This window comes from Oryzias latipes, chromosome 19 (assembly GCF_002234675.1).
Source record: "Oryzias latipes chromosome 19, ASM223467v1".
Lineage (NCBI taxonomy): Eukaryota > Metazoa > Chordata > Actinopteri > Beloniformes > Adrianichthyidae > Oryzias > Oryzias latipes.
The window spans coordinates 180,293-206,060 of NC_019877.2; the positions used below are offsets into that span (position 1 = coordinate 180,293).

Consider the following 25,768-nt stretch of genomic DNA (forward strand, 5'->3'; position numbering starts at 1 on the left):
CAGACAGAACATCAGTGAGATCCGATCTAACGATGCTAAATGCGCTAAAGGACACGGCTTTGTCTGAATTCCTACACTGCTCTTTACATTTAGTCTCCATAATCTAAGGCCCCACTGTGAATCAATGCTCACTAGATTGGTGAACATAGACCACAATGCATTGCATGTGGATGATTTATCATTAGAACAAAGGCATTTATTTTGCATAAATAATCCAAGTTTCCATCATCAGAAACATGGATTCATAAAAGGTTTTCCTAAAATGTTCGTATTCAGCTGAAATGCTGTGACAAATGCTGTTGACGAAGCTAAAAAATGATGTTTTTTGCTTAAATTCTTATAAATGATGATGAATTCTGGTAAATTTGTGCAGGAATAAAGCTTCTGCATATACTGCAATACTTCGGAGCGTTTCAGGGAACCAGATGAGTGAGAAACTCGCCTCCCAGAGGAAATAGAGAGCCAGCATGATCTGCAGCGGCGCCGACCACAGCATGTTCAGGAAGGCCGTCAGGTCCATGAACCTCTGCGCGTCCACGGACATCAGGTTCACGATCTCTCCCACCGTGGACGACCGCTTGGCGGCGTTGGTGATCACCAGAGCCTGCGGAATGACGGCGGAGTGAGAAGCGAAGCTTCACCGACGCGCTCCCGCGTGGCGGCGGCGGTTCTGCGGCGGCGCACCTTCCGGTAGATGGCTCCGATGAGGGCGGTGCGCACGTTCATGCCGGTGACGAAGCAGTACTGGAAGTGGCGGTGCAGGATGAGGGTCTGCAGGAAGGCGGTGAAGAACATGAGGAAGGCCAGCGTGTAACCCCACCACAGAGGAACGTCCTCCTGCTTGGTGAAGGAGATCAGCAGGCTGAGGAGCAGAGGAGGAGCAGGTTGGTCACAACAGCACCTCCTTCATGTACAGGCTTTTGGCTCATGCATGTGGCAGGGAATTAGTCTGAAATGATCAAAGTATTCTTTAGCAAATAGTAGTCTAGGTACAAGTACCACATGTGTACATAGTCTATAGTCAGATTGTTTACACAGTTTACTTTTTACATAGTATCTAAATACTGTACAGTCAAAATGTTCCAGTGTAGTCTGAAGTATTCAGTTAGTAAACTACCTGCACTACACGTCTGTAGTATACTTATAAAGTATATTTAATAAAATAAACTTTAGGCTAAAGGACAGAGTTTGGTTCCTGAAGCTAAACTGCAGTAATTCTTTAAACAGCAAAGAACAAAACACTTTTTAAACGTCAGGGTTTCAAAAACACTTTAAGTTCTCTGACGGACCTCAAAAAATAAAAATTTCTTCTGTCAAACACGTTAAATTAAATATGCTAATGGAAAAGAAAAGGTGAGAAAAACGAGAACAATGCCAGAAAAAACCCAAGATGTTCAGAGCTAAATGTTGAAAAAAATCATCCAAAACTGCAAACATAACAACACATTAGGTAAAAAAATGAAGGAGCTAAATAAGAAGCAAAAAAAAAAACATTTAAAAAGGCTAAAATTGTTCAAAAGAAGCTAAAAGATGCAGAATCTTAAAGGAAAAGACAGCTGACAAAAGGCTTTTATTTTGAAAGAAATGTGTAAAAATGAGGTTAGGACTCACTTAAGAGATTCATATTGAATTACACAAATTATTGGAATGAAAGTAAATTAAAAATAAAGGCAAGTAAATCAATTTATACAGAAATGATGAAAACAGACTAAATATCGCCTCAAATGAGACGTTGGATAAAAAAAGTGACTTAATGTAGATTTCTGGTTTCTTTGAAATATTAAATTGTGATCATATCAAAGCGAAAGCTTCCATGAAGGAAGTGAATGTCAGAGAAACGAGGCGCTGCATGGATCCTGACGTGGTCACACGTCTGTGATGGCTTATCTGCAGACGTGTGACCACGTCAGACCGCCCTCAGACCGCCATCAGACCGCCACACCACATCCACTGTCAGCCCAGAAGCACGAAGCTAAATTTAACCGGGAGAAGGAAACAAATTTACATCCACAACAGAGACGGGCTTCATCTGGGAGGAAGAGACCGGCACACAGGTCTGCATTCACCTGAGCAGCTGCGGGTTGATGAACGTGATGACGTCCTGCAGCAGCTTGTAGGCGGAGCCAATCAGGAAGTACGGTCCGAAGGCTTTCAGGATGGCGCGCAGGAAGGACGGCTGCTTCTGAGCTTTCTGATTGGACAGCAGCACGTCTCCTTCCTTTGGACCGTTGTCCTCTGCCTCGTCTCCTGACAGGTGATTGGCTTTGGATGGCGGCAGTTTGGCGTACTGCGCCTGGCCGGACAGGTTCTGTTGGCTGCGGGATTTGGGAGATTGGGTCGTGTTGTCATGAAAACAATTCTGAAAGGAGCAAACGTCTGAAAATAACCTGAAGAGAAGATAAAACCAGACGCGTACTCTAAGAATTTCATCCCTTAAATGTCTACAAGGATCTCTAAGACTAGCTCCGCCCCTCACCAGCTGTCTCCATGGCAACAGTGCAATTCTTTTGGTTTAATGATTTATCGCTCAGATGCTTCTGATGCTGAGTCAAAAAATAGTCTGACATTGGCTACTCTGAACCTCGTCCTGAGGGTTTCGAACCCGCGTGGTTTTCCTGCGGCTAGCTCTGAACTATAAAGTACTTTAAAGTAAAAAAAAAGACTTTTCTAGGATTCCTTTTTTTGGGGGAAAAAGATCTGGTTGCTGTGGACCTTCATGGATGCCATGATTGTAAAGGAAAACAAGAGTTTTAGCCTCTCAAAGGTTATTTATTCCCTGTGCTGTTGTGAAATCACACAGACGGTGAAAAACACAAATGAAGTTGGTTCGATCCAGCAGAAAGTCTGGAACATAAGGAAAGCGTTCAGCTGAAGGGGTTTGAGCTGACGCTGCTGCTCGCTTCAAACACAACAACTCAGAAAAGACGGAGTTCCCAAACCAGCGGGAAGAACAGGAAACAGGTGGAGCTGCAGCTCCGACTGAGGAGGCAGCCCGGCGGACCAAAGTCATGCTAAAGTTCTGCTAAAGTTCAGTTCTGCTGAAGTCCTGCATTCCTGCCCCGTTCATGCAGGACTGCTCATGCGTGGACTGATCTTTCAGCTTGTTTCTACTCTGCCAGCAGGATTGCATCAAAACAGTTTCCCAGCCCTCAAACTCCAAGCTCCGCCCCCCTCTGACATCATCGTTTGGTTTCATGCAGAGAAAGTTGAATGCCTGTCATGCAGACAGATGAAGATCAGGTGTCTCCAGCATTTTGCTCCTCACTGATCTGAAACGCCGTCGGCGCCGTTACCTCCTGGCCTTGGCCTCCTCCTTCCTCCACTCGGCGAGGAGCCTGGGGACCATCGTCTCCGAGCTGTCGCGCTTCTTCAGGGACCACAGGTCTTTGGCCTCCAGAGGCATTTTGTAGCCTTTAAGGGCCAAACTGAGAGACCGAGCAGAGAGATGAAGGTTAAACTCACCTGAAATGAACCCCCCCCACATCATTTTTGGTTTCAGGTAAACCAATTAAATCTTCTTCCTCTTTCGGCTTCTCCCATCAGGGGTCGCCACAGCGAACAAGTCGCATGGTAAACTTGGCAATGTTTTACGCCGGATGCCCTCCCTGACGCAACCTTCTCAAACCGGGCTTGGAACCGGCACGGAGGTGGAGAAGGGAATAGGGAGCAGCCCGGAGTTGAACCCTGGTTTCATGGACGGAAGGCGCCGCAAACCAGCACGAGCTAAACCAGCTCCCGGTAAACCAATTAAATATATAAGTATATATATAATTTGTTTACCTGAAACCAAAAATGATACCATAAGCAGCTGAAATAAGAGCAAAAAATTGTTAAACAATATGATAAAAACTAAATGTTTTAATGCTAAAAGGTTGAAAAATGATGAACTAATTCAAGCTTAATACTGACACAAATGCTAACTGTCTAAATGAAGGTTAGCAGTTTACATGATGGATCAAATCAGGATCAGCTTAAGGTAAACGAAAAACAAGATTAACAACTTAAGAAAAAAACTACAATAAAAAACAATAATCAGTTTTTATTCACTTTAAGCTGATCCTGATTTGAAAATGTGATAAAAGATAAAAAAAAACAAAAAAAATCATAAAATTAATTTAATTAAAACAGAAAAGAACCAAACTTCAATGGAACTCAACAGTGAAGATGCTAAGATGGCTGAGGAAAACATTAGTTAGTAGAGAAAAGCTAAAAATGGAAATATGTGATGATCTGATGGTAAACGGGGACGAACTAAATCCTTAAATAAAGAGTGGGGGGCTGACGGTTCTTTTAACCGCTTTTCAAACCTAAAACTGTAGTTTTTTCAACAATTTCTTTGTTTTATTGTGTGTAGGACAGATTTCCTTCTGAAGGTGAAACTGTCCGTCGTGTGTGGCGTCCTCCCCGTCTTCCTCAGGAGGTGAACTCACCTGGTGAACCACCAGAACGTCATGGAGGACAGAAAACCTGCCGTGGTTTCAGGGCACGGGTTCTGAGGAGAAAAGGCTCACGTCATCACATCATCAGCGTAGATACAGTCCAGAAGCACTACCCAGTGAGATTATCCCTGTCACTTAGACATGACTGAAACATGGCGTATAATGCTGTGGGGAAAAACTTCATTTGGTCGAGAAGTTTTGTATTTATATTCTAATTTTTAGGATTCTTTTTCAGATTTTTGTGACATTCAAAGTCTTGACCGGGCTCTAGAGTGCATCTAATTTGGTTGCGACTAGATTTTTCAAATTAATTCGTTCTGAGGGGAAAAAACATAATTTCCACGACTATGGAAGTCTCGTTCCTTTGCTTATGAGGATTGACATCCTGAGTTTGGGTTCACACAAAAACTACAAACATGGAGGCGTGTTTTCAGGACTAAAACATAAAAACTACAAACATGGAGGCGTGTTTTCAGGACTAAAACACAAAAACTACAAACATGGAGGCGTGTTTTCAGCACTGAAACACAAAAACTACAAACATGGAGGCGTGTTTTCAGGACTAAAACACAAAAACTACAAACATGGAGGCGTGTTTTCAGGACTAAAACACAAAAACTACAAACATGGAGGCGTGTTTTCGGGACTAAAACACAAAAACTACAAACATGGAGGCGTGTTTTCAGGACTGAAACATAAAAACTACAAACATGGAGGCGTGTTTTCAGCACTGAAACACAAAAACTACAAACATGGAGGCGTGTTTTCAGGACTGAAACACAAAAACTACAAACATGGAGGCGTGTTTTCAGGACTAAAACAAAAAACTACAAACATGGAGGCGTGTTTTCAGCACTGAAACACAAAAACTACAAACATGGAGGCGTGTTTTCAGGACTGAAACATAAAAACTACAAACATGGAGGCGTGTTTTCAGGACTAAAACACAAAAACTACAAACATGGAGGCGTGTTTTCAGCACTGAAACACAAAAACTACAAACATGGAGGCGTGTTTTCAGCACTGAAACACAAAAACTACAAACATGGAGGCGTGTTTTCAGCACTGAAACACAAAAACTACAAACATGGAGGCGTGTTTTCAGGACTAAAACACAAAAACTACAAACATGGAGGCGTGTTTTCAGGACTAAAACACAAAAACTACAAACATGGAGGCGTGTTTTCAGGACTAAAACACAAAAACTACAAACATGGAGGCGTGTTTTCAGGACTGAAACATAAAAACTACAAACATGGAGGCGTGTTTTCAGCACTGAAACACAAAAACTACAAACATGGAGGCGTGTTTTCAGGACTGAAACACAAAAACTACAAACATGGAGGCGTGTTTTCAGCACTGAAACACAAAAACTACAAACATGGAGGCGTGTTTTCAGGACTGAAACATAAAAACTACAAACATGGAGGCGTGTTTTCAGGACTAAAACAAAAAACTACAAACATGGAGTCGTGTTTTCAGGACTGAAACATAAAAACTACAAACATGGAGGCGTGTTTTCAGCACTGAAACACAAAAACTACAAACATGGAGGCGTGTTTTCAGGACTGAAACACAAAAACTACAAACATGGAGGCGTGTTTTCAGGACTAAAACACAAAAACTACAAACATGGAGGCGTGTTTTCAGCACTGAAACACAAAAACTACAAACATGGAGGCGTGTTTTCAGGACTGAAACATAAAAACTACAAACATGGAGGCGTGTTTTCAGGACTAAAACACAAAAACTACAAACATGGAGTCGTGTTTTCAGGACTGAAACATAAAAACTACAAACATGGAGGCGTGTTTTCAGCACTGAAACACAAAAACTACAAACATGGAGGCGTGTTTTCAGGACTGAAACACAAAAACTACAAACATGGAGGCGTGTTTTCAGCACTGAAACACAAAAACTACAAACATGGAGGCGTGTTTTCAGGACTGAAACACAAAAACTACAAACATGGAGGCGTGTTTTCAGGACTAAAACAAAAAACTACAAACATGGAGGCGTGTTTTCAGCACTGAAACACAAAAACTACAAACATGGAGGCGTGTTTTCAGGACTGAAACACAAAAACTACAAACATGGAGGCGTGTTTTCAGGACTAAAACATAAAAACTACAAACATGGAGGCGTGTTTTCAGGACTGAAACACAAAAACTACAAACATGGAGGCATGTTTTCAGCACTGAAACACAAAAACTACAAACATGGAGGCGTGTTTTCAGGACTGAAACACAAGAACTACAAACATGGAGGCGTGTTTTCAGGACTGAAACACAAAAACTACAAATATGGAGGCGTGTTTTCAGGACTGAAACACAAAAACTACAAATATGGAGGCATGTTTTCAGCGCCGGACTCACAGGATCGGTGACGGTGTCGGAGAACAGTGGAGGCCTCTCGTTGAAGCAGCAGAGGATCAGCTCACAGACCACCAGGCTGAAGTAAACGTAAAAGGTGGTGAAGCGCAGCTTGTCGGGAACTTCGCTCTGGAATGCAACAGCAGGAAGTTAGCCGGGTTGCGTGTGGCGCGTTTGCATAACATTTTTGAGCGCTCCTCCGTGGCGAATCAAAGGACGGCTGTCCGAGCGACTCGATCCGGCACAATGATGAAGCACCCAACAGAATCAGAGAACAATCGAGTTTTATGCTGCAAATGCAAATCACAGGCCAACTTCCATCCATTCATCTGACTTCTGGCTAAAAACAGCAGACAGGTATTCAAATGAGCGATGCAGAAATGATATCGTCTGACTTCAAACAATGATCACTTCTTGCTCTGAACAGGAAACGTTTTAATTTGAAAGGGCAGCTTTTTCAGGAAACTGTTCTTACATTCAGGACATTTTCACTTGAACTGAACAAATCTGTCAAAAGTACCAAAAGAACATTTCAAACTTCCTTCCTGTGGAAACTTCAGTTAAGTCTCCGACATAAAACAAAACGTTTGAGGTTCCTATATTCTGGATAACAATCAGAGTTTAGGCAGAAAAGTTCCAAATATTCAGACTCAGAACGTTTTTCTAAGTTTTTTGTAAAACTTCTGACAAAGTCTCGGCTGATAATAAAACAAAATCATATTTTATGCTAATTCAACAGAAATACTGAAATTGTGGAGAATTCTGGTCATTTCTGTGTGGAATTATCAGCTGTGAAGATGTGACATCACAGCACCGTGATGTCACACTCTGCCTCCAGATGGCGCTATCCACAAAGTTTGACTTGAACCATTGACAGAATTTCCCAAATTCCTACGAACACTGAAGTGGAAACTGGCAGCTGTGCGCTGATGTTTACGGCACTACCGTAAAGTAAAGGTTGATGCCGTGACGTCAGCCTGACTCTTTTAGCGGCGCATCGGCACTAAGCTGCTTTTCCCGCTCCAGGATCTGCCGGAGTTGCGGTAATTGCGTAAACGGATGAAGAGTCCCGGTAATCCAGAGCGTGGACATTACAGCTGAAGGTAAAAGGCAGCAAACATTCAGGTAAAAATGGCCACCCAGCACCACCAGCATTGTGTTTGCTCTGTTTCCACGGCGACACTGACTGGTGTCAGATAAGCTTCTTATACAGAACTTCAATCTGGGAGCCTCGGCAGGTCCTCCTGACCCGGGTCAGAGGAGTTCAGAACAGGGCGGTGGGCGTGTGTCCGTGAAAGTTTTTTCCTGGGTCTGTGTGACCCAGGAAGTGGTCAGCTGCCGCTGCCTGCAGCGTCTGCGCAGCCAGTTGAGTCTGTCAGGAACAACAGGCCTTCTATGAGCTCAGCGGCGCCCTCAGATGACTCCACACTGTAAACTCCAGGTGGGGGGGGCCTGACGGAGAGCGCTGGGAATGCTGGGAATGCTGGGAATGCTGGGAATGCTCCGGGAGGTAAAGAGCCTGGAGATGAAGACGAGAGCGCGCTCACCTCGCCGGAAGCCTTCAGGATCTTGGAGCGGAAAGGCACGATGGCGCACAGCACAGACAGGAACCAGAAGATGAAGAGCACCCCCGAGGACTGGACCCCGTGTAACCGCTCATACTGGATCAGAACCGTGGCCAGCAGCTGAGGAGCAAAGAGAGGATCAGCAGAAGCACTGAAGCCACGTCGGGCTGCTGAACCTGAACAGAACACACCGCTCTGATCTTCTGCGGCGCTTCAACCAACAACCTCTTCCTTTCTAAAGCGCCGTCCTTCATTCTGAGACACTCTGAGCCGGAACATCGCTGGATTCTGATCCATGACGATGTTTCTGAGTGAAGCTTCGGTTTGATCCAGAAAAGATGGATCGTCTTTCATACAGTTTAAGCTTCTGTCCGTCTCTCCAGGAGGATCATGGGAAATCTCAGCTAAAGCTCCTCAGTAAATCAAACACACAGATCCAGGCTGAAAGCTCTTCTCTTTGCTCACCATGGTGGTGCCGAGCACCAGCGGCGTGATGAAGAAGATGGGCGGCGGCGTCTGGCCCTGCTGCATCTCGTGGAAGGAGTAGAAGAGGTCCGTCCAGCACACGATCCACAGGAGCAGGCCGAAGACCTGAGAGGCGCCACAAAGGAGCATTAAAGGAGGAAACTTCTGATGAGAGAAAGTACCGACAGGTTTGATTCTTTCAGTTCTGAGCAGAAAGCTTTAAAACCGCGGCTCCTGCAGCTCACTTTCAGAGATTTTCCCCCCAAAGGTGAAAGGTCAGGCTGCTGTTCTACCTGCTGAGCTTTCAGAACATCAGCACATCAGCACATGCTTTTGGGTTTCCCAGCACATTCATGGAGCGGCTTGCTTCACCTACCGTTTTGAAGCGGTTCAGGATGGACACCATGATGTAGCCTCTGTTGTTCCTCTTCAGGTAGAACAGGTAGACCGGACTGACGACCCACAGGTAGATGCACGGCAGGCACGCCAGCACGGACAGCTGGAAGCAGACGGGGAGGTCGGGCTGGTCCGTGTGGAACGTGGTGTTGAGATCCTGCAGGAGAACCAGAGGAGCGGCTTCAGTGACGCCGGTTCTGGAGGAACATCCCGGCCTTCGGAGCCCGATAAGCCCGACCCAGAGCCACGATCCAGCCTTTGAAGGTTCAGCAGATTACTCAGAACCCCCCACGCCGAGCGAGGGTTCAGGACCTGAGAGGTTTCCACGTTACGGACCTACTTCCAGCTACAAAACCACCGTTCAGCCTGCAGACCCTCAACGCTAACATGGACCGGTTCTCCGTTTGGGTTCCACGTTCTCCTGCCTGTCTGAGAACTTTATGAAGCTTCTTTCTGTGAAGCTTTGCTGCAATTTCAATGAGGAAGATCTTTATTGCTTTCAGGTAAGCTGGGTTCTTGAACCTTCACTCTAAACCAATCGCTAAATTCCCGCCTTTTTTCTCAGCCAATCACAATCTGCTTTCAAATTCACGGACGTTTATTTCTCTACATTCTTGAAGATTTTGCCCTATAACAAACATTTTGCTCAAGTAAACTGCAACAAACAAGTAAATAAATGACTAATTTAAGTTGATGGAATCTCAGCCAGGATATGGTGAAAATCTCCAAAGATAAGATCATTTTAGTTCTGGACTGTATTGAGAAACGATCAGCTAAATGAGAAACGATCAGCTAAATGAGAAACGATCAGCTAAACGATAAACGATCAGCTAAATGATAAACGATCAGCTAAATGAGAAACGATCAGCTAAACGATAAACGATCAGCTAAATGATAAACGATCAGCTGCTGTTTGCTTTTGCCTAAATGTCCATGTAACTTCAAGAAAAGCAGACGAGACGAGTTCACGACTATCCAGACAACGCCGCTCGCTCAAAGACAGACGGATGGGACAAAACAAAAGAATGACTCAAATAATGTTTTATAAAAAACAAAAAGACAAAGAAAATTATTATCTTTTGTTTTATAATGACAGTCTCGGGGGAAGTAAACAGGTTATTGTTTTTTTTCATAAACACCTGGATCAACTATATTAACTGAGAAAAAATCTAATTCAAAGAAAAATATCTAAACAGAAGTTAGTAATAAAAATATCAACCAACATTTCCCTTCTCTGTATATTTCTGCTGTTTTTAAGATGGAATTGTTTCTCATGTTTAATATGTAACCCTGTTCTATGCTAGGCACGTTAACATTGGAAGTGGGGTCATCTAGACCCACTAGTCAGTGCTCTGAACCTTTTTTCTTCAATGATTTGTGATCTTCACTGGTGTCCATGGATTACATGAAATCTTTCCACCTTTATCCACCTTTGTCATGGTAGGGGGGACACCTCAATGGAAGGGGGGGGGGGTCATCTAAAATAGCACAAGAGTTAAAGCCTCTAAAAACTGCTGGATGACCTTCAAGTTTTCATGTGGTCGTCCTGAATCTGCCTGACGCCGTTTTACGCCTTAAAAGGTCTGAAAGGACCTGAAAGTCCTGATGAGTCTGTCTGTCCGTCTCATCATGACGACAAACTGTCGTTTCTGCAGGAGCAACACAAACATGAAGCAGGTTGAAGCAACCCCCCGCCTCTGCACAAACAAGCACCAACCCCCCCTCCCCAGAAGATAAACACAGCTGGCCGCCTTTCCAGTGCTGCTGGAGCGCCGTCCTTTAGGGTTTCAACCCATTTCAACGCGTTTCTGGAACAAAGTTCCCAACAAAACTACAGAATTTCTTCCATATTCTTATGGACTCTGATGCTAAAGTTTAGCTGAAAAAGAAGAAAAAAAGGATTGACAAGTATTTTCTGCATAAATCATGAAGTCTGATCATTTCCTGGACAGACAGGAAGTGCTTCTATCTTCACTTCTGCAGAAAAACCTTCATCTCTGCAGGTTCCTGCTGGCTAACGTTAGCTTGTCATCGCAGAGTTAAGACTCCTCTGAGGGATTTAAGCCAACGGCACTGAAACAGACGTAAAAGTAGAAGCAGAAAGAGGACGGACACGCCGGTTATTGGGATCTAATCCAGAAACCCATGGAAGCCTTCACCTTTGACAAAAAGCAGAAACTAAAGAAAAGACAAACAGTCCACACCTGGGGGAGGAAATGTGGAACAAACGGACATGGAGAGCAGAGGGAAAACCAGGACAAAGTTCAGCAGAACCGATCCGACATCACCTTCAACAAAATAAAAGCTGAGAAGACCTCTGTGGATGGAGGAGACCTCCAGCTCTGAGAGGGTCTGCATTCTCACAAACATCTCCAACAGCCATGGATTTGTTCCCAGTGCAGTCAAGGTTCCTGACTGAAGCTCAGCCGGAACCCAAAGGCTTAGCATTTAGCATGGTAGCATGGTAGATTGATAGCATCGGATCATGGTAGCATTTAGCATGGTAGCCTCAGCGTCTAAGGCTACGTTCACACCGCAGGGCTTAATGCTCAATTCCAATTTTTTGAAAAAATCAGATTTTTTTGCAAGGCCGTTCACATTTCCAATTAAAGGTGAATTTTTGTGATCTCCTGTGACCGTGAAATGACCCAGAAGTGACCCGCATGCACAGAAGAGTCCTCAACGGTGAACGACGTCACTGTTGTTTGTGGAAGTAGCTAACGTTAGCAATGGATGTCAACAACAGTGTTGTCAACAGCGGAGCTCATTTTGCATTATTACATTTATTTTCACAAAGGAGCAGCACAATAACAATCTCCTCATTTTAAGAAGGCATTGGAGCCAGGATCGTCTGGACCCACTGTTGTGGAATGGGGATGTGTGTGTGCTGGGGCCGTGCGAGCGTGTGTGTAAGAGAGAGGAGAGAGCGCATGCAGCGCAGGAGGGAGTGAGAGGGGGGGCAGTGGGGGGCGCATTCATGTTGTGTGTTACGGAAGAAGGAGAACGGTAATAAAAGAAGGCTTCCCCCAGAATAAATGCAATTAACCCGCTCTGGAGAATCTGAGGGTCCAAACGGGGAAGTGAACCCCGGAGGAGGATCCGCCTTCTGTCCCCAGCGCTTCTGACCACGGTCGGAAAGGGAAAAAAGTCCTCCCTGGAAAGGTTCAACACCACACTCGGCCATTTCACTGGAATCCTTTTTTTTTAAATTGCCTGGTTGTGATAAGAACCCTGGAGTTTGGCCTGAATAGAGCTGTCACCCCAAATATTAGTGAGCAGTGACCTGGCTTCCCTTCCACTGACTGGTCTCAGCAGCATCGCCCGCCATGGTTGATGTCTATGTTCTAGTTCCCTTCAACACAGAATGATGACGTTTGTAGCGTATCGATGACGTACGGGTCGGATAAATGCGGCCTGGCCAGTCAGACGGAGGTCGCATTTCAAAAGATCGGATACGTATCGGATTCTGGACCACATACCCACGTGGCCTGGGTCACATTTGAAAAGATGGGATCTGTGTCGTTCAGACTGTCATGAAAAGATCAGATAAAGATCGCATAGGGGCAAAAAATCGGAATTGGGTCGTTTAGGCCTGCAGGGTGAACGTAGCCTAAGGACTCCTAAGGTTCTGTTGCTGCTGTGAGTCCAGCAGGTTCTCCTTCCTGGATCTGGTACAAATGTTCTGCTGCTTCATCCGCTTCAACTGAAGCTTCACGGAGGAAACTAGCAGAACTTATGGGGGGGGGGGCTTCTCGCTGCGTTTCTTTTTCTTTGTCTCAGCAGACGTCGCTCCTGTTTGCTCGCTGCTGTTTTCACATCTGCGCTTTGGAGAGAACTGACTTTAAAAGAAGCAGAACAGAGCCAAGAAAATCTCCATTTTCATCTAAAACAACAAAATCCAACTGATGGATTTAATCGATTAAACCCAACTACAGTTTTAAAACTGTATCAGCAATCAAGAAGAAATGTGAGGCTGTTTATTTATTTATCACCAGCAAAGTTCCATCTTTCTAAATATCCCTGAAGGAAAGTGGTGACTTTGTAAAGAAATGCCTGAAGAGTAAAAAAGAGGATGTGAAGGAGGATGAATCAGCAGAAGGAAGAGTTTGGAGTCAAACTTCTTTCTTTGAGCGGTTAAAGCAAAGTGGAGGAGGAGCAGGAAGGACTGATTCCAGGAGAAAAGCTGGTGTTCTGGTGAAGAACGCAGAGGAACCCACGCCAAAGACCTTTGACCTTCATTTAGGACTGAAGTCTTCAACCACATTAGGAGCCGATTCCTCACAGACGGATTCTCCACCACAGCAACGGATCCCTCTCTAAGACATGCTGGTTTGATTGACAGGTGGGACACATGACTCACTTCCTGTGCGACTGCTGATCGTCAGCAGAACTTTGGATCAGCACCTGCATGGCCCAGAACCCCCGAGGGGATCTCCTCACAGGACACGGCGCTGAACCACAGAAGAACCGCGATAAGCGCCTTACTCCACGTACAGAGACGGTACCGGACCAAAGCTCGATCCAGAGTTACTGGTTCTGGTTGAAAGGTGACCCAGAACGGTTCTGCTTCTGGAAGCAGATTAAGATCCTGAGAAGGATCAGTTAGTTTCAGTCTGACAGGAGAACATGGAAGAACCTACATTTGTTCTGGACCTGCCGGGTCAGAACCACGGTTCTGGAGACGCTGAACATTGAAAACTTGTGGAAATCTAAACTTCTTTCATTTGTTCTGCTGTTTTTTTCAGCTTCCCTGATCTGAAACTGGGACGACCTCAGAGAAGAGGAACTACTCTGGACTTGAACCACTCCCCCCCCCCCCCCCCTCTTCCTCGTGATCCAATCTAACCGCTGGGTTACAGCAGAGATCGGTTCTGATGGGGAACATGTTGGGCCCGAGCAGCCGCTCGGTTTGACCTGGAGGCGGCGCCCTGGGAGGAGGAGCGGCGTGGGATGAAGCAGGAGAAGCCTTGGTCATGGGAGGGATTCCCTCAAAAGTTTCGTTTTTGGACAAATGTCCCTCTGTGGTCTGAAAACATGAGTTTAACCGACATCCTGACACTGGAGGTTTAGAGGAAAGTCTGAGGATCATCAGGAATTTAAGTTAAAAAAACAAACACTTACTATTCCAGCTGTTAGCATGACTCAGCAGAATGTATGGCTTCATATGTGCCGCTCTTCTTTCTAGAAACATTTCTGCTAGCCTTAGTCTGTTAACCTGACAATCCAGAGACGAGACCCGGGCGCAGAGCAGCAGTGTAAAACGCTCCTCTGAGCCTCCCTTAGGGTTAGTGCCGGTGCAAAACCCATGCAGGGAAAGTCAAGCAGGTCCTAGCTTTAGCTTATGTGCTGAAAGACAAATGAAAGGAGCGCGTCATAGAAACCTTACAGTGACAGACAGCAGTTCTCACAAGCAGAATTATGATGTCATTAAATGCGGTTTATTAAACATTCGATCCATTTCCTCCAAGTCCCTCTTAGTCAACGAGTTAATTACTGATAAAAACCTTAGTCTTCTAGCCTTAACAGAAACTTGGCTCCATCAGGATGACTATGTTAGATTGAATGAAGCAACCCCCCCCACTTATGCTAACTATCAGAAATCCAGGATTTCAGGGAAAGGAGGTGGTTTGGCAGTAATATCACAGTCTAGCTTACTTCTCAGCCCTAAAGTTAAAAATGCTTATAATTCATTTGAAAACATCATATTGTCTTTAAGTCACCCTAACAGGAAAACTCGAAAACCTGTTTTACTCATAATTATTTATCGCCCCCCCGGCCCATATTCAGAATTTCTAACTGAGTTTTCCGACTTCCTATCGACTATTGTCTTAGATTCTGATCAAACTATAATATTAGGGGATTTTAATATTCATGTTGATGACCCCAGTGACTGCCTAGGAAAGGCTTTTGCAGCTTTATTAGATGATGTTGGTTTCACCCAAAGTGTGAATGAACCCACTCACTGTCATAAGCACACCCTGGACCTTGTTCTAACCCATGGGATAGAGATCAGCCAGCTGAGTGTCCTTCCTCTTAACCCCATCATTTCTGATCACTTTATGATTACCTTCCAGTTTACACTGGAACATCCTTCTGCCCCAGTGAATAAGAAACAGCTTAGAAGAACCTTAACTGACCGTTCTGTGTCTGAGTTTAAACACACAGTTCAGCCAGTACTTAGTGACATTCTGAGAAAATACTCTGAGTCCAGCTCCCATAGTATCAGTCCTAGTATAAATGACCACTTTGTTAATGATGCCTTACAAGCCCTCAGGAGTACACTCCACGTTGTTGCCCCCTTGAAACCTAAGTTCGTCAGACAAAACCGAGTAGCACCGTGGTTTAACGCTGAAACTCGTTCTCTTAAACGAGAAACCCGTAAGTTGGAAAGAGAATGGCGCCGGTCCGGTTCAGAGCAGTCTCTGGATATCTGGAAACATAGCCTTTTAAATTATAAAAAAGCTCTGCGTAGAGCTAGAAGCCAGTACTATTCAACCTTAATATCAGAGAATGGAAACAATCCAAGATTTCTTTTTAGCACTATTGCTAAATTAACTCGCAGTCAGAGCTCAGTAGAACCACATGTTCCTGTTTCTCTCAGCTCTGATGATTTTCTTACATTTTTCGACAGTAAAATCTCAAATATTAGACATAAGTTAAATCAAGTTATTCCTATTATCAGCCCAGAACAGGCTGAAGCGGTAGAAATGGAGGCATCCATAGAAACCTCTGTAACATTAGACTGCTTCACTGCTGTGGATCAAGCGGAAATAACATCAATTATTACGTCCTCCAAATCCTCAACGTGTCTGTTAGACCCAATTCCCACTAGACTTTTTAAAGAAACCTTTCCCCTAATTAATGATCCCATATTAACAATGATAAATACCTCTCTGGAAACGGGTTACGTGCCACAGTCTTTTAAATATGCAGTTGTTAAACCTCTTCTGAAAAAGCCCAGTTTGGATCCTAGCATCTTGGCCAACTATAGACCGATATCAAACCTGCCCTTTATTTCTAAAATCCTAGAAAGAGTTGTAGTTAAGCAGCTTTACTGCCACCTACAGGACAACAGCCACTTTGAAGACTTTCAGTCGGGGTTTAGACCTCACCACAGTACGGAAACTGCACTAGTTAGAGTCTCTAATGACTTGTTATTGGCCTCAGAAAAGGGACTACTTTCTATTCTGGTCCTGTTAGACCTCACCACAGTACGGAAACTGCACCAGTTAGAGTCTCTAATGACTTGTTACTGGCCTCAGAAAAGGGACTACTTTCTATTCTGGTCCTGTTAGACCTCACCACAGTACGGAAACTGCACTAGTTAGAGTCTCTAATGACTTGTTATTGGCCTCAGAAAAGGGACTACTTTCTATTCTGGTCCTGTTGGACCTCAGTGCTGCCTTTGACACTATCGACCACGGTATTTTACTCCATAGATTAGAGCAGGACATAGGGATCAGAGGATCTGCTCTCCAGTGGTTTAAATCCTATCTGTCTGATAGGTATCAGTTCGTTAATGTAAATGGCCATTCCTCTCAGTGCACTCGAGTCAACTATGGAGTCCCACAGGGCTCAGTCTTGGGACCGATCCTGTTTACGCTTTATATGTTACCCCTAGGAAACATAATCAGGAAACACAGCATTAATTTTCATTGTTATGCCGACGATACGCAGTTGTATTTATCCATGAAGCCTGACCAGAATGACCAGATAGAGAAACTGAACGCCTGCATCAGTGACATCAAGACCTGGATGACAATTAATGACCTCCTCTTGAACCCAGAAAAAACTGAGGTCATTATACTTGGTCCTAAAAACCTCAGAGATGCTCTGTCTGCTCAGATAGTCTCCCTGGATGGTATAAGTATAGCCCCCAATTCCACAGTTAGAAACCTTGGGGTTTTACTTGACCAGGATTTATCATTTAAGGCTCACATATCTCAGGCATGTAGAACTGCCTTTTTTCACCTGCGAAATATTGCTAAGATCAGAAATATACTTTCTAAGAGTGATGCTGAAAAACTCATCCATGCATTTGTTACGTCGAGGCTGGATTACTGTAACTCCTTGTTAGCAGCGTGTCCTAAGAGTTCCTTAAGAAGTCTCCAGCTTGTTCAGAACGCAGCTGCTAGATTGTTAGCTGGAACCAGCAGAAGAGATCACATCACTCCTGTGTTAGTTTCGCTCCATTGGCTCCCAGTTGATTCTAGAATTAAGTTCAAGATCCTCCTGTTAACCTATAAGGCCTTACATGGAATGGCCCCGTCCTATATTAAGGACCTCATAGTCCCTTACCAACCAATCAGAACACTTCGCTCGCAAAATGCAGGACTGCTTGTGGTTCCTAGAATTAGTAAAAGTACGGTTGGAGGTAGAGAGTTTAGCCACCAAGCCCCTGTCTTATGGAATAAACTCCCAGCTCATGTAAGAGAGGCCGACTCAGTTTCTACATTCAAAGCTAGACTGAAAACATTCCTCTTTGGACAGGCTTATTGTCAGACTGGCTAGTATTCAGAGATTATTTAACTTAATGTTAATTTGTTTAAATTAAACTTAATAATAACTATTTCTTTTAAAAGGCTGCTAGAAGTTGAAGCTGGGGTAACTATGGTGCACTGGGGTTCTGTCCTCTTTTCTCATCTACTTCTACCTTTCCTCTCCTCTATTCTTGACCATAATTTATCATTTAGTTCTCCATGTCTCTGTCTGGTACAGTGCGATTCATGTATTGTCCCTCTTTTCCTCTCCCCTCCTGGGGAGTGGGAGTGCTTCCAGACTCCAGTTGGCTCATCCGTGCTCCAGTTCCTGACCGTTTACCTCGCCTTTGCTCCCGCTCCTACACCTGGCTGTGGATCCTGCCTCTGGCTCATCTCTGGCTCGTCTCTGCTCTGTACCTGACCGAGTACCTCGTCTCTGCTCCTGCTCCTACACCTGGCTGTGGTTCCTGTCTCCGGCTCGACTCGCGCCTTTGACTGTCCCCACAACCACGGCTGGATGAAGCTCGTCTGCTGGACTTTAAATATGTAGTTGTAGATTCAGATAAGTTAATTCTTCTCTAAGATTTCTGGTAAATCGCCTGTCCGTCCTGGGGGAGGATCCCTCCTTCATGTGGGCACCCCTGAGGTTTCTTCGTTTTTTCCGGAATCCGGTTTTTTTGGGAGTTTTTCCTTACCGCGAAGGGGGGTCTAAGGGCAGGGATGCCAGTATAGCTTAGTCAGTTTGTTAGTTCATTTTAGTATTTTTCTATTGAACTCTTTGTATTCGTGATCCTTTTGATTTCATGTTTTACTTCGAAGCCCATCGAGACGACTGTTGTTGTGATTTTGGGCTATACAAATAAAATTGAATTGAATTGAATATTGCTGAGTCATGGTCTCCTGTAGCTGCTGAACAGAATAAACAGAACTGAGAAGAAAGTTTCACTATTTAAATGTGATCAATATTATTTATAATCATTGAATATTTGAATCATTTTTGACGTTTAAATGTTTTTTATTTGATGAACAGATAAATAAAAATGTGACGTTTGTCTTAACCAGAGGGGGGGTCTGAGTTAACCAGGTTAACCAGTAGAGTCCACCTCCAGCTAAGGGCTTATCGGAGAACTGTCCTGGTGGAGATGTGTTCTCCTACGGTTCTCCTGCGGTTCTCCTGCTCTGATTGACGGAATATTTCCCCAAAGCCTGATGATCTGAGTCCAAACCCGTCTGTGGTTCTGAAGCTCAGAGGCCCGCTTTGAGGCCGGGTCAGGACGGTCCCTCACCATCTCTGAGGAGAGCAGGAGGAACCTCCGGGAGAACGCGGCAGCAGGAAGTGAAAGTGAAACCCCCCCGTGATGCTTCCACATTCCCAGAAATCGCCACAGTCCGGCCCCTCCGACCTCAGTCGGGTCAGAACCGAGGAACCTGGACCCGACTGTCCTTGAAACCTGTTGTTTCGTTGGTTTGAATCCCTTTGCACTCATGAGGCTGAACTTTAGTCCTGAACCGGTCCGGTACCACAGTCCAATGATGTGACGCCCGTGTAACCGGCTGAGTCTACTGGACCGGACCTTCAGGTGCTGAAGAGCATCCTCTCAGGTCCACATGTGAAAGGCAAAGCCCGACTCACACTGAGCGCGCTCACCCCAGCACCAACAAACAAACAACAACCATCTGCTGTGATGGTCCCGCTGTGGGCGGAGCTCTGCTTTTATCTCCAACAGGAGGTTATATATATCTGAGCGGTCTAAACTCAGCACCTTCTCCATCACCTTCATCCTCTCTGACATCACCCGCCATGACTCAGCATTCCCGGCCGCTCTGGGAAGCCGGGAAGCGGCTCCGAGGAGCAAAGCGGAACATCGGCGGGCGGCCGTGGAAGAGAACAATCAGAACCGTGCTGCTCTGCAGAAGTGAACATCTGTGGCGTTGGGTTTCTTTTCTAATTCGGTTCATTCTTTCGCCTCTCCAGCTGGAGTCGCCCTTCCTGTCAATCATCTGCTTGAAAGGCGTCTGAAGGCGTGGACTCGCCGTCCATTGACGCACATGAGTGACGCGTTGGGACTTGCAGGTGTTCAGGCTGGTGCTTCCAGATCATCTCATGAGTTCAAACTCAAGTTTTCAGCTTTGACACCATCTAAAAACAGTCGTTTCTCAGCACTGGTTGTCATGGCGCCGCTTTCAGCATCCCAGCAGCTTCTACTGCTCTGTTTACTGTGACCTATGGATGGGGTACTACAACTGAAACTGGACTTAGCGACCCCTCCCACCCGGCGATCCAAACAGGAAGTCCTCTGTGGAATAAGCAGCTGTTACTGGCGCGTAAACATCAGGCCGACCGCCGCTTCCAGCTGTTCCAGCTGTAAAACACACATCCGTTTGACTGAACCTGCAGGTCAACCACAGCCCGCGTTAGGCCCATATCCTGCTCTAAACCAATCACAGCCCTCCCCTGATTGGCCAGATATTCTTGCATGTGCTTCATTTGATAACGCTGTGGTTGGAGAAAAGGGGAGGAGCTCGCCGCGTCCAATAAACAGAGACATGATAGCCTTAGATGACAACATCAAACATTTTTCTAAAAACATTTAAAGTTTCAGCTTGATGACAGCTGAAAGGAACTCCAAATATGGTCTTTAATTAACAAAGGAAGGGAATTTATTAGTTTGTGTTTTTGTTCAGGCGACAAAGATGGGCCCCTTTAAATAAAATATCCGTTGTTGTGTTAGACCAGGGGTCGGCAACCCATGGCTCCGGAGCCACATGTGGCTCTTTCATCCATCTCTTGTGGCTCCCTGTGACTTTGGAAAATAATGAGTATTTTAGAATAATTTAATTTAATTTTAGTTTGTTCATTTTTCATGGCATTTCAAAGGTGCTGGTGGCTCCGTACGAAGCGCGAGCCACGTACGAAACAGCTTTGTAATGAGCTCGTATTTATGGGGCGAGACCTGCACAGCTGAGGAGGAGAAAGGGGCGGGGCGGCTTAACACTCCGATCTTCTGCAGGGAACTTGACGTGCCGCGGGGCAGAGACCAACTCGCTGATGACAGACTGAGAGTTCACGCCAGTGTTGCCAGATAGAGTCACAGTTTTCCAGCCCAAAAGTCATCTGAAAACCGCCAGACCAGCCAAAAACCGCCCAACACAGCTTTTGTTGATGTTTTTTTCCGTACTGGACTGATAAAATAAACGATTTTTCTAAATAAAAGATAGTTCAGACTAATAAAAAAATGTGTACAATATTGAGCGGGCCGCCTTCTTCCATTCATTTTCTTAACCCGCTCTATCCCCGCTATAACCTGCGTCCGGCTCTTTCATCCTTGTGCTGCGCTGGAGCGCCCTGACTATCGTATTTTGCGCTCTCTGTGTAGGACACACTGAGGAGCGCGGGGAAACAACTCTCAGCAGCAGAGGATGTGAACAGGTGAACAGGTAGAGAGGAAAAGCAGGTAGACAGGCGGAGGAGGGGCTTTGGCTTCAAACTCTGTCAGAGATGCAAACACGGCGTCAGATTGAGACGCAGCTTTCCCTGCAGGAGTTGAAGCAGAGACTTTCCCTGGGATGATTTTATGAAATCCAGTGACGAAAGTCAGGCAAGGAAAAAATCCCTGAACTTTTCTTTGAGCGATATGGCGGGCACAGAGCGAAATTTTGGAAAAATACGTGGTCTTAGATGCATTCTGGTGCATTCTGGCAGCTAGTTATTCACTTCTTTATCAAGAAACTAAGACTAATTGGAGCATCATGATTTGTCATTCAAACCCCTAGTTTGACTCTCCATTAAGGACTTGCTGGTCCTAAAAAAGAATTTGGAAAATTGCTCAAAGTAACACAATCCTACAATCTACGCTTTTCCTTAAAGCTGCAAAACATACAATTGCTAAAATATAGTAACATCAAAGCCCCAAATGGCAAAAAGAACACCAGTAACTATGATATTCTATGAAAATACCTCAGTTATTTATACATTATTTCTGCTTTAGAAATGACTGATGTACAACATCCACTTGCACTGTTTTCTCAAACTATAATTACATCAAAATATGGGATCTGCTTTAAACTATAATTCTATAACATAATACATCAATTCTTTAACACCAATACTAAGTAATCTGGGAAATATCAAAACAAACATACAAACTAAGCTAAACATTGTAAACATTATTTTTTAAGGGAGTGCGGGTCCAAACCATCAAATACTTATAATTAATGTTAACTATACTGAACTAAATCATGGTAATTAGGAAATACAAATAAATTAGATAGAGAAATGTATTCAAAATAAAAACTGAAACTCAAAACTAAAATTGAAATTATTTCAAAATGTGGTTTTGAGATTATTTTACACAAAAAAGTATTTGACCTACACTACCTTAAAAATCTTTTTTTTTTTCCAACCAAGACCACTTCAATTTGTTTTTTATCGTCTTCTCACAACTGAAGTCGTGACCACGCTCAATAATGACGATGCCTGCCATTATTTTAACACAAATTTGATCGCAAACTCTTCAGATGTGTTTGTGAAAGTTTAGCGTGGGTCCGCCAGTTTTGGTCTCTAGGGAAGCAAGTCACGCTGACCACGTGGTGCAGACAGAGCCAATCAGACCCGTCGACGCATCCGAAAGCAACTAAAACGTCCCGTCATTGGTCAATTAGGCCGGGAAGACGAAAGATGGCCACGACCATAGAGGAAGCGATCTGCGGAGAAATATAGAAAATAAAGCTAAAATTAGCTGATTTCAGACCATTTTCTAATCCGGAAAGCGATTTGTCCGTAGAGATCAGGTCTTTATTTCCCGGAAAGTACGTTCGGTTTGCTCAAAAACCCGGATTTCCGGGAATTCCCGGAAGACTTTCATCACTGGAAATCAAACATGGAAACATGATTACCAAGTAGAACTCTTTAAAACAATAAATCTGATCTCTCCACATTCTCAGTGTCTACCATGCATTGATGAACACATCGCTCCATGCAGTGATCAGACCAGAACCAGTAGCTCCGCCCACACGCGACCGCGGTATCATCCTTTAAAGAACTTAATGTGCATTTGCAGCGACGTGTGTTTCAGACGATGTCTGATTGGCCAATCTACATGTCAATCAAGTCCCGTATTTCTCAGTGAGGAAATGGATTGGCTGGTGGATTTTAAAGAAGTACTTTTTTTTTTTTTTAATCTTTTCTGGCCCGCGATCTACACTCATGTCATTGAAGATCGACCGGTAGATTGCGATCGACGTAATGAGCACCTTTGAATAATATATACATGCATAATATATATAATAATGACAAAACAGGTTGTGGCTCCGGGAGCTTTCTTTTTTATTAGGGGCGGTCCCAAATGGCTCTTTGAGTAAAAAAGGTTGCCGACCCCTGATCTAGACGGTAATATTACAGTTGGAGACATTTCTGTTTTTGATAGAGATGAACATAAAGAGTGGAAAATTCTGTTTTTGGCTAATTATACAGTAATAAATCATGTCTGATTGTTTCAATGTGAATTTCAGTGCAGAAGAAGACAGGAAAAATAAAACAAAGATTCAGTCGTTAGACCGACGATTAAACTAAAACATAACTTTCTGCTGATCATTTACCAAACTGGGGGGTTTAATTCCACCAGCTCCTCTGCACAGATAATGTCTAGATGTAAAGAGTTTGGACAGACGGAGGCTGATCTTCATGCTTTCACGTCTGCTTCTTACTCTTTTGGAGTTAAACAGTTAAAAGCTGAAATCCTCCTGAAAACACGTTTGCTGCTGCAGAAAATCAGATTCAAATGGACCAAAACTGTTTAAAGCAATGAAACTGTGAGAAAGGAAAGGAAAAGGTTTGACTGTCAATGCAACAAGTCAGTGCAACAAGTCAGTGCAACAAGTCAGTGCAACAAGTCAGTGCAACAAGTCAGTGCAACAAGTCAATGCAACAAGTCAATGCAACAAGTCAGTGCAACAAGTCAGTGCAACAAGTCAATGCAACAAGTCAGTGCAACAAGTCAATGCAACAAGTCAGTGCAACAAGTCAGTGCAACAAGTCAGTGCAACAAGTCAATGCAACAAGTCAGTGCAACAAGTCAGTGCAACAAGTCAGTGCAACAAGTCAGTGCAACAAGTCAGTGCAACAAGTCAGTGCAACAAGTCAGTGCAACAAGTCAGTGCAACAAGTCAGTGCAACAAGTCAGTGCAACAAGTCAGTGCAACAAGTTAGTGAAGAACTCTGCAGGATTCCAACAGTTTTTAGGAAGAAAAAAAGATTTAAGGATTCAATTATGATAAATGTGAAAAATTAAGTCGTTTTTTTCCCATCTGTTCTTTTTTTATTTTCTCTGTTTACTTTTTAAAAAACTATGAATAAAATATGTATTTTTAATGTAGTTCTTTTTACTGCATGTTACATGAATCGCTGATGTTTCTGTAAACAAATGCTTACATCTGATGTTTACATCTGTTTACAGATGTTTACAGATGTTTCTCTGAAACTCAACACAAACCCTGAAGTTCGTCATGGATGGGATGGGGTCGGTCTGCGGTTGCGTCAGCAGTCGTCTGGACTTCCACATCTCTGTTCAGATTTAAATCAAACTTTATGACAGTATTACAACAACATGGCGCCTCCGTTTGAAGCCCTCGCGCGCATTTCTCCTCTTTTGGGACGTTCCTGTTAAAGTTCCGGAGGTGCGTTCAGGTTCCTGGTGACCGTGAAGCAGCTCCTCATTCAGCGCGGCATTAACACGTTAAGCGGGGTATCTATAATAGTCCGTCCCGGTACTGGACGCCTGACCGGCGGTCGGTTCCGCCCGGGAGCTCCGCGGACAGACACTCGCACCGGGAAGGACTCACCCAGAACGGCAGCTCCGGTCCGCACAGCCTCTCCATCGCGGTGTTGTTGGCGGGAGACGTCGTGAGCTAAAAACTTCTCTTCACGCTAGACGCTCGCTGGCTCACGCATGCCCCGCAGGCGGACGCGCGGGGGGTAACAGCGGGGAGTCGCGGGGATGACAGCGGGGACCGACCTGTGCGGGGTGGGTCGGCTCAACTAACGGCGGAAAAGGGAGAAGTCCTCCCCCGCGCGCCGGGGTTGGCTCTTTCAGAACGAGTTCAGGAAGCCCCGCCCCCGAGCTCCTCCCTTTGCACGAGCCACCGTGACGCAGCAGAGCGATTCTGCCGAGTCATACTTTGAAAATTTTAAAAACAGTCAAATTTTTCTTCTTTCCTGTTTGGCAACTTTGTTACGAAAATCTGAATTTTTTATGAATTCTGCCCAAAGTCAACCCACTGAAAACATTTTAATAAAATTAGCAACCGGCAAAATGTCGACTTTTATGATAGAAGAAACCTATAAAGTTTAATAGATGTTTATCCCAGCACTGTACATTCTGTTTCAATTTGTGTCAAATACAAAGCAAATGTTGCAGTTCCCTTAATGACCACTAGAGGCTGGTTTCACAGTTAGACAAATTCACACCGACTCTTCTGTCAAAACGTCAAACTTCACACCAAAAACCAAACCTACGTTTAGCCCATCAACAGTAAATGAGACCTGGACTGAGTGACCCCTCCCCCCCGGGTTCCAAACAGGAAGTACCCGCTGGTCCCAAAAACATGAAATCCCCTAGACTTCTGTAGAGAAATAAACAGCTGTTACTCAGACATTATGTTCCCCAGAAAAAAAACTTTTATTAACATCTCCTTGCAAATCCTAATTTTTTCACTTCATTGGGTTGAAGCCGAACGCGAGGCATTGTCCATGGATGACGTCACGCGTGATCCGTCCCGTTACATATTATACTGCCGTCGAAGAATAAATAGAATATTTATTTTTCCTGAAGGAAATTCAAAAGTGGCAAACTGCGTTTTACACATCCTGTAAAAATAAAGACATCAGATAAAACCATCAAATTGTATCAACTGAAATACAATCAAACCATTAAAACCTTCAAATATTATAATTCTGGGAGTTTTTATTTTGATGCTCAGTTTTTATGATAGTTATATAACCAATAGTTTTGACATTTGACATTAGTTTGTGTTTTATTAGGGACGTTATTTCC

General features: G+C 44.3%; 1 protein-coding gene across 1 annotated transcript in view; it reads right to left on the reverse strand.

Moving 5' to 3' along the window:
• The window catches only part of abcc3 (ATP binding cassette subfamily C member 3), a 36,608-nt gene extending 11,829 nt beyond the window's left edge, over positions 1-24,779 (reverse strand). The window contains exons 1-10 of the mRNA XM_023949375.1: positions 24,558-24,779; positions 9,218-9,394; positions 8,842-8,967; positions 8,359-8,496; positions 6,815-6,940; positions 4,431-4,492; positions 3,294-3,425; positions 2,067-2,315; positions 685-862; positions 443-604 (exon numbers count right to left, since the gene is read on the reverse strand). Of these exons, the coding sequence (XP_023805143.1) occupies positions 443-604; positions 685-862; positions 2,067-2,315; positions 3,294-3,425; positions 4,431-4,492; positions 6,815-6,940; positions 8,359-8,496; positions 8,842-8,967; positions 9,218-9,394; positions 24,558-24,593 (1,386 nt within the window). The 5' untranslated portion in view covers positions 24,594-24,779. The remainder of the gene's footprint in view (positions 1-442; positions 605-684; positions 863-2,066; positions 2,316-3,293; positions 3,426-4,430; positions 4,493-6,814; positions 6,941-8,358; positions 8,497-8,841; positions 8,968-9,217; positions 9,395-24,557) is intronic.
• Positions 24,780-25,768: the final 989 nt, after the last annotated feature.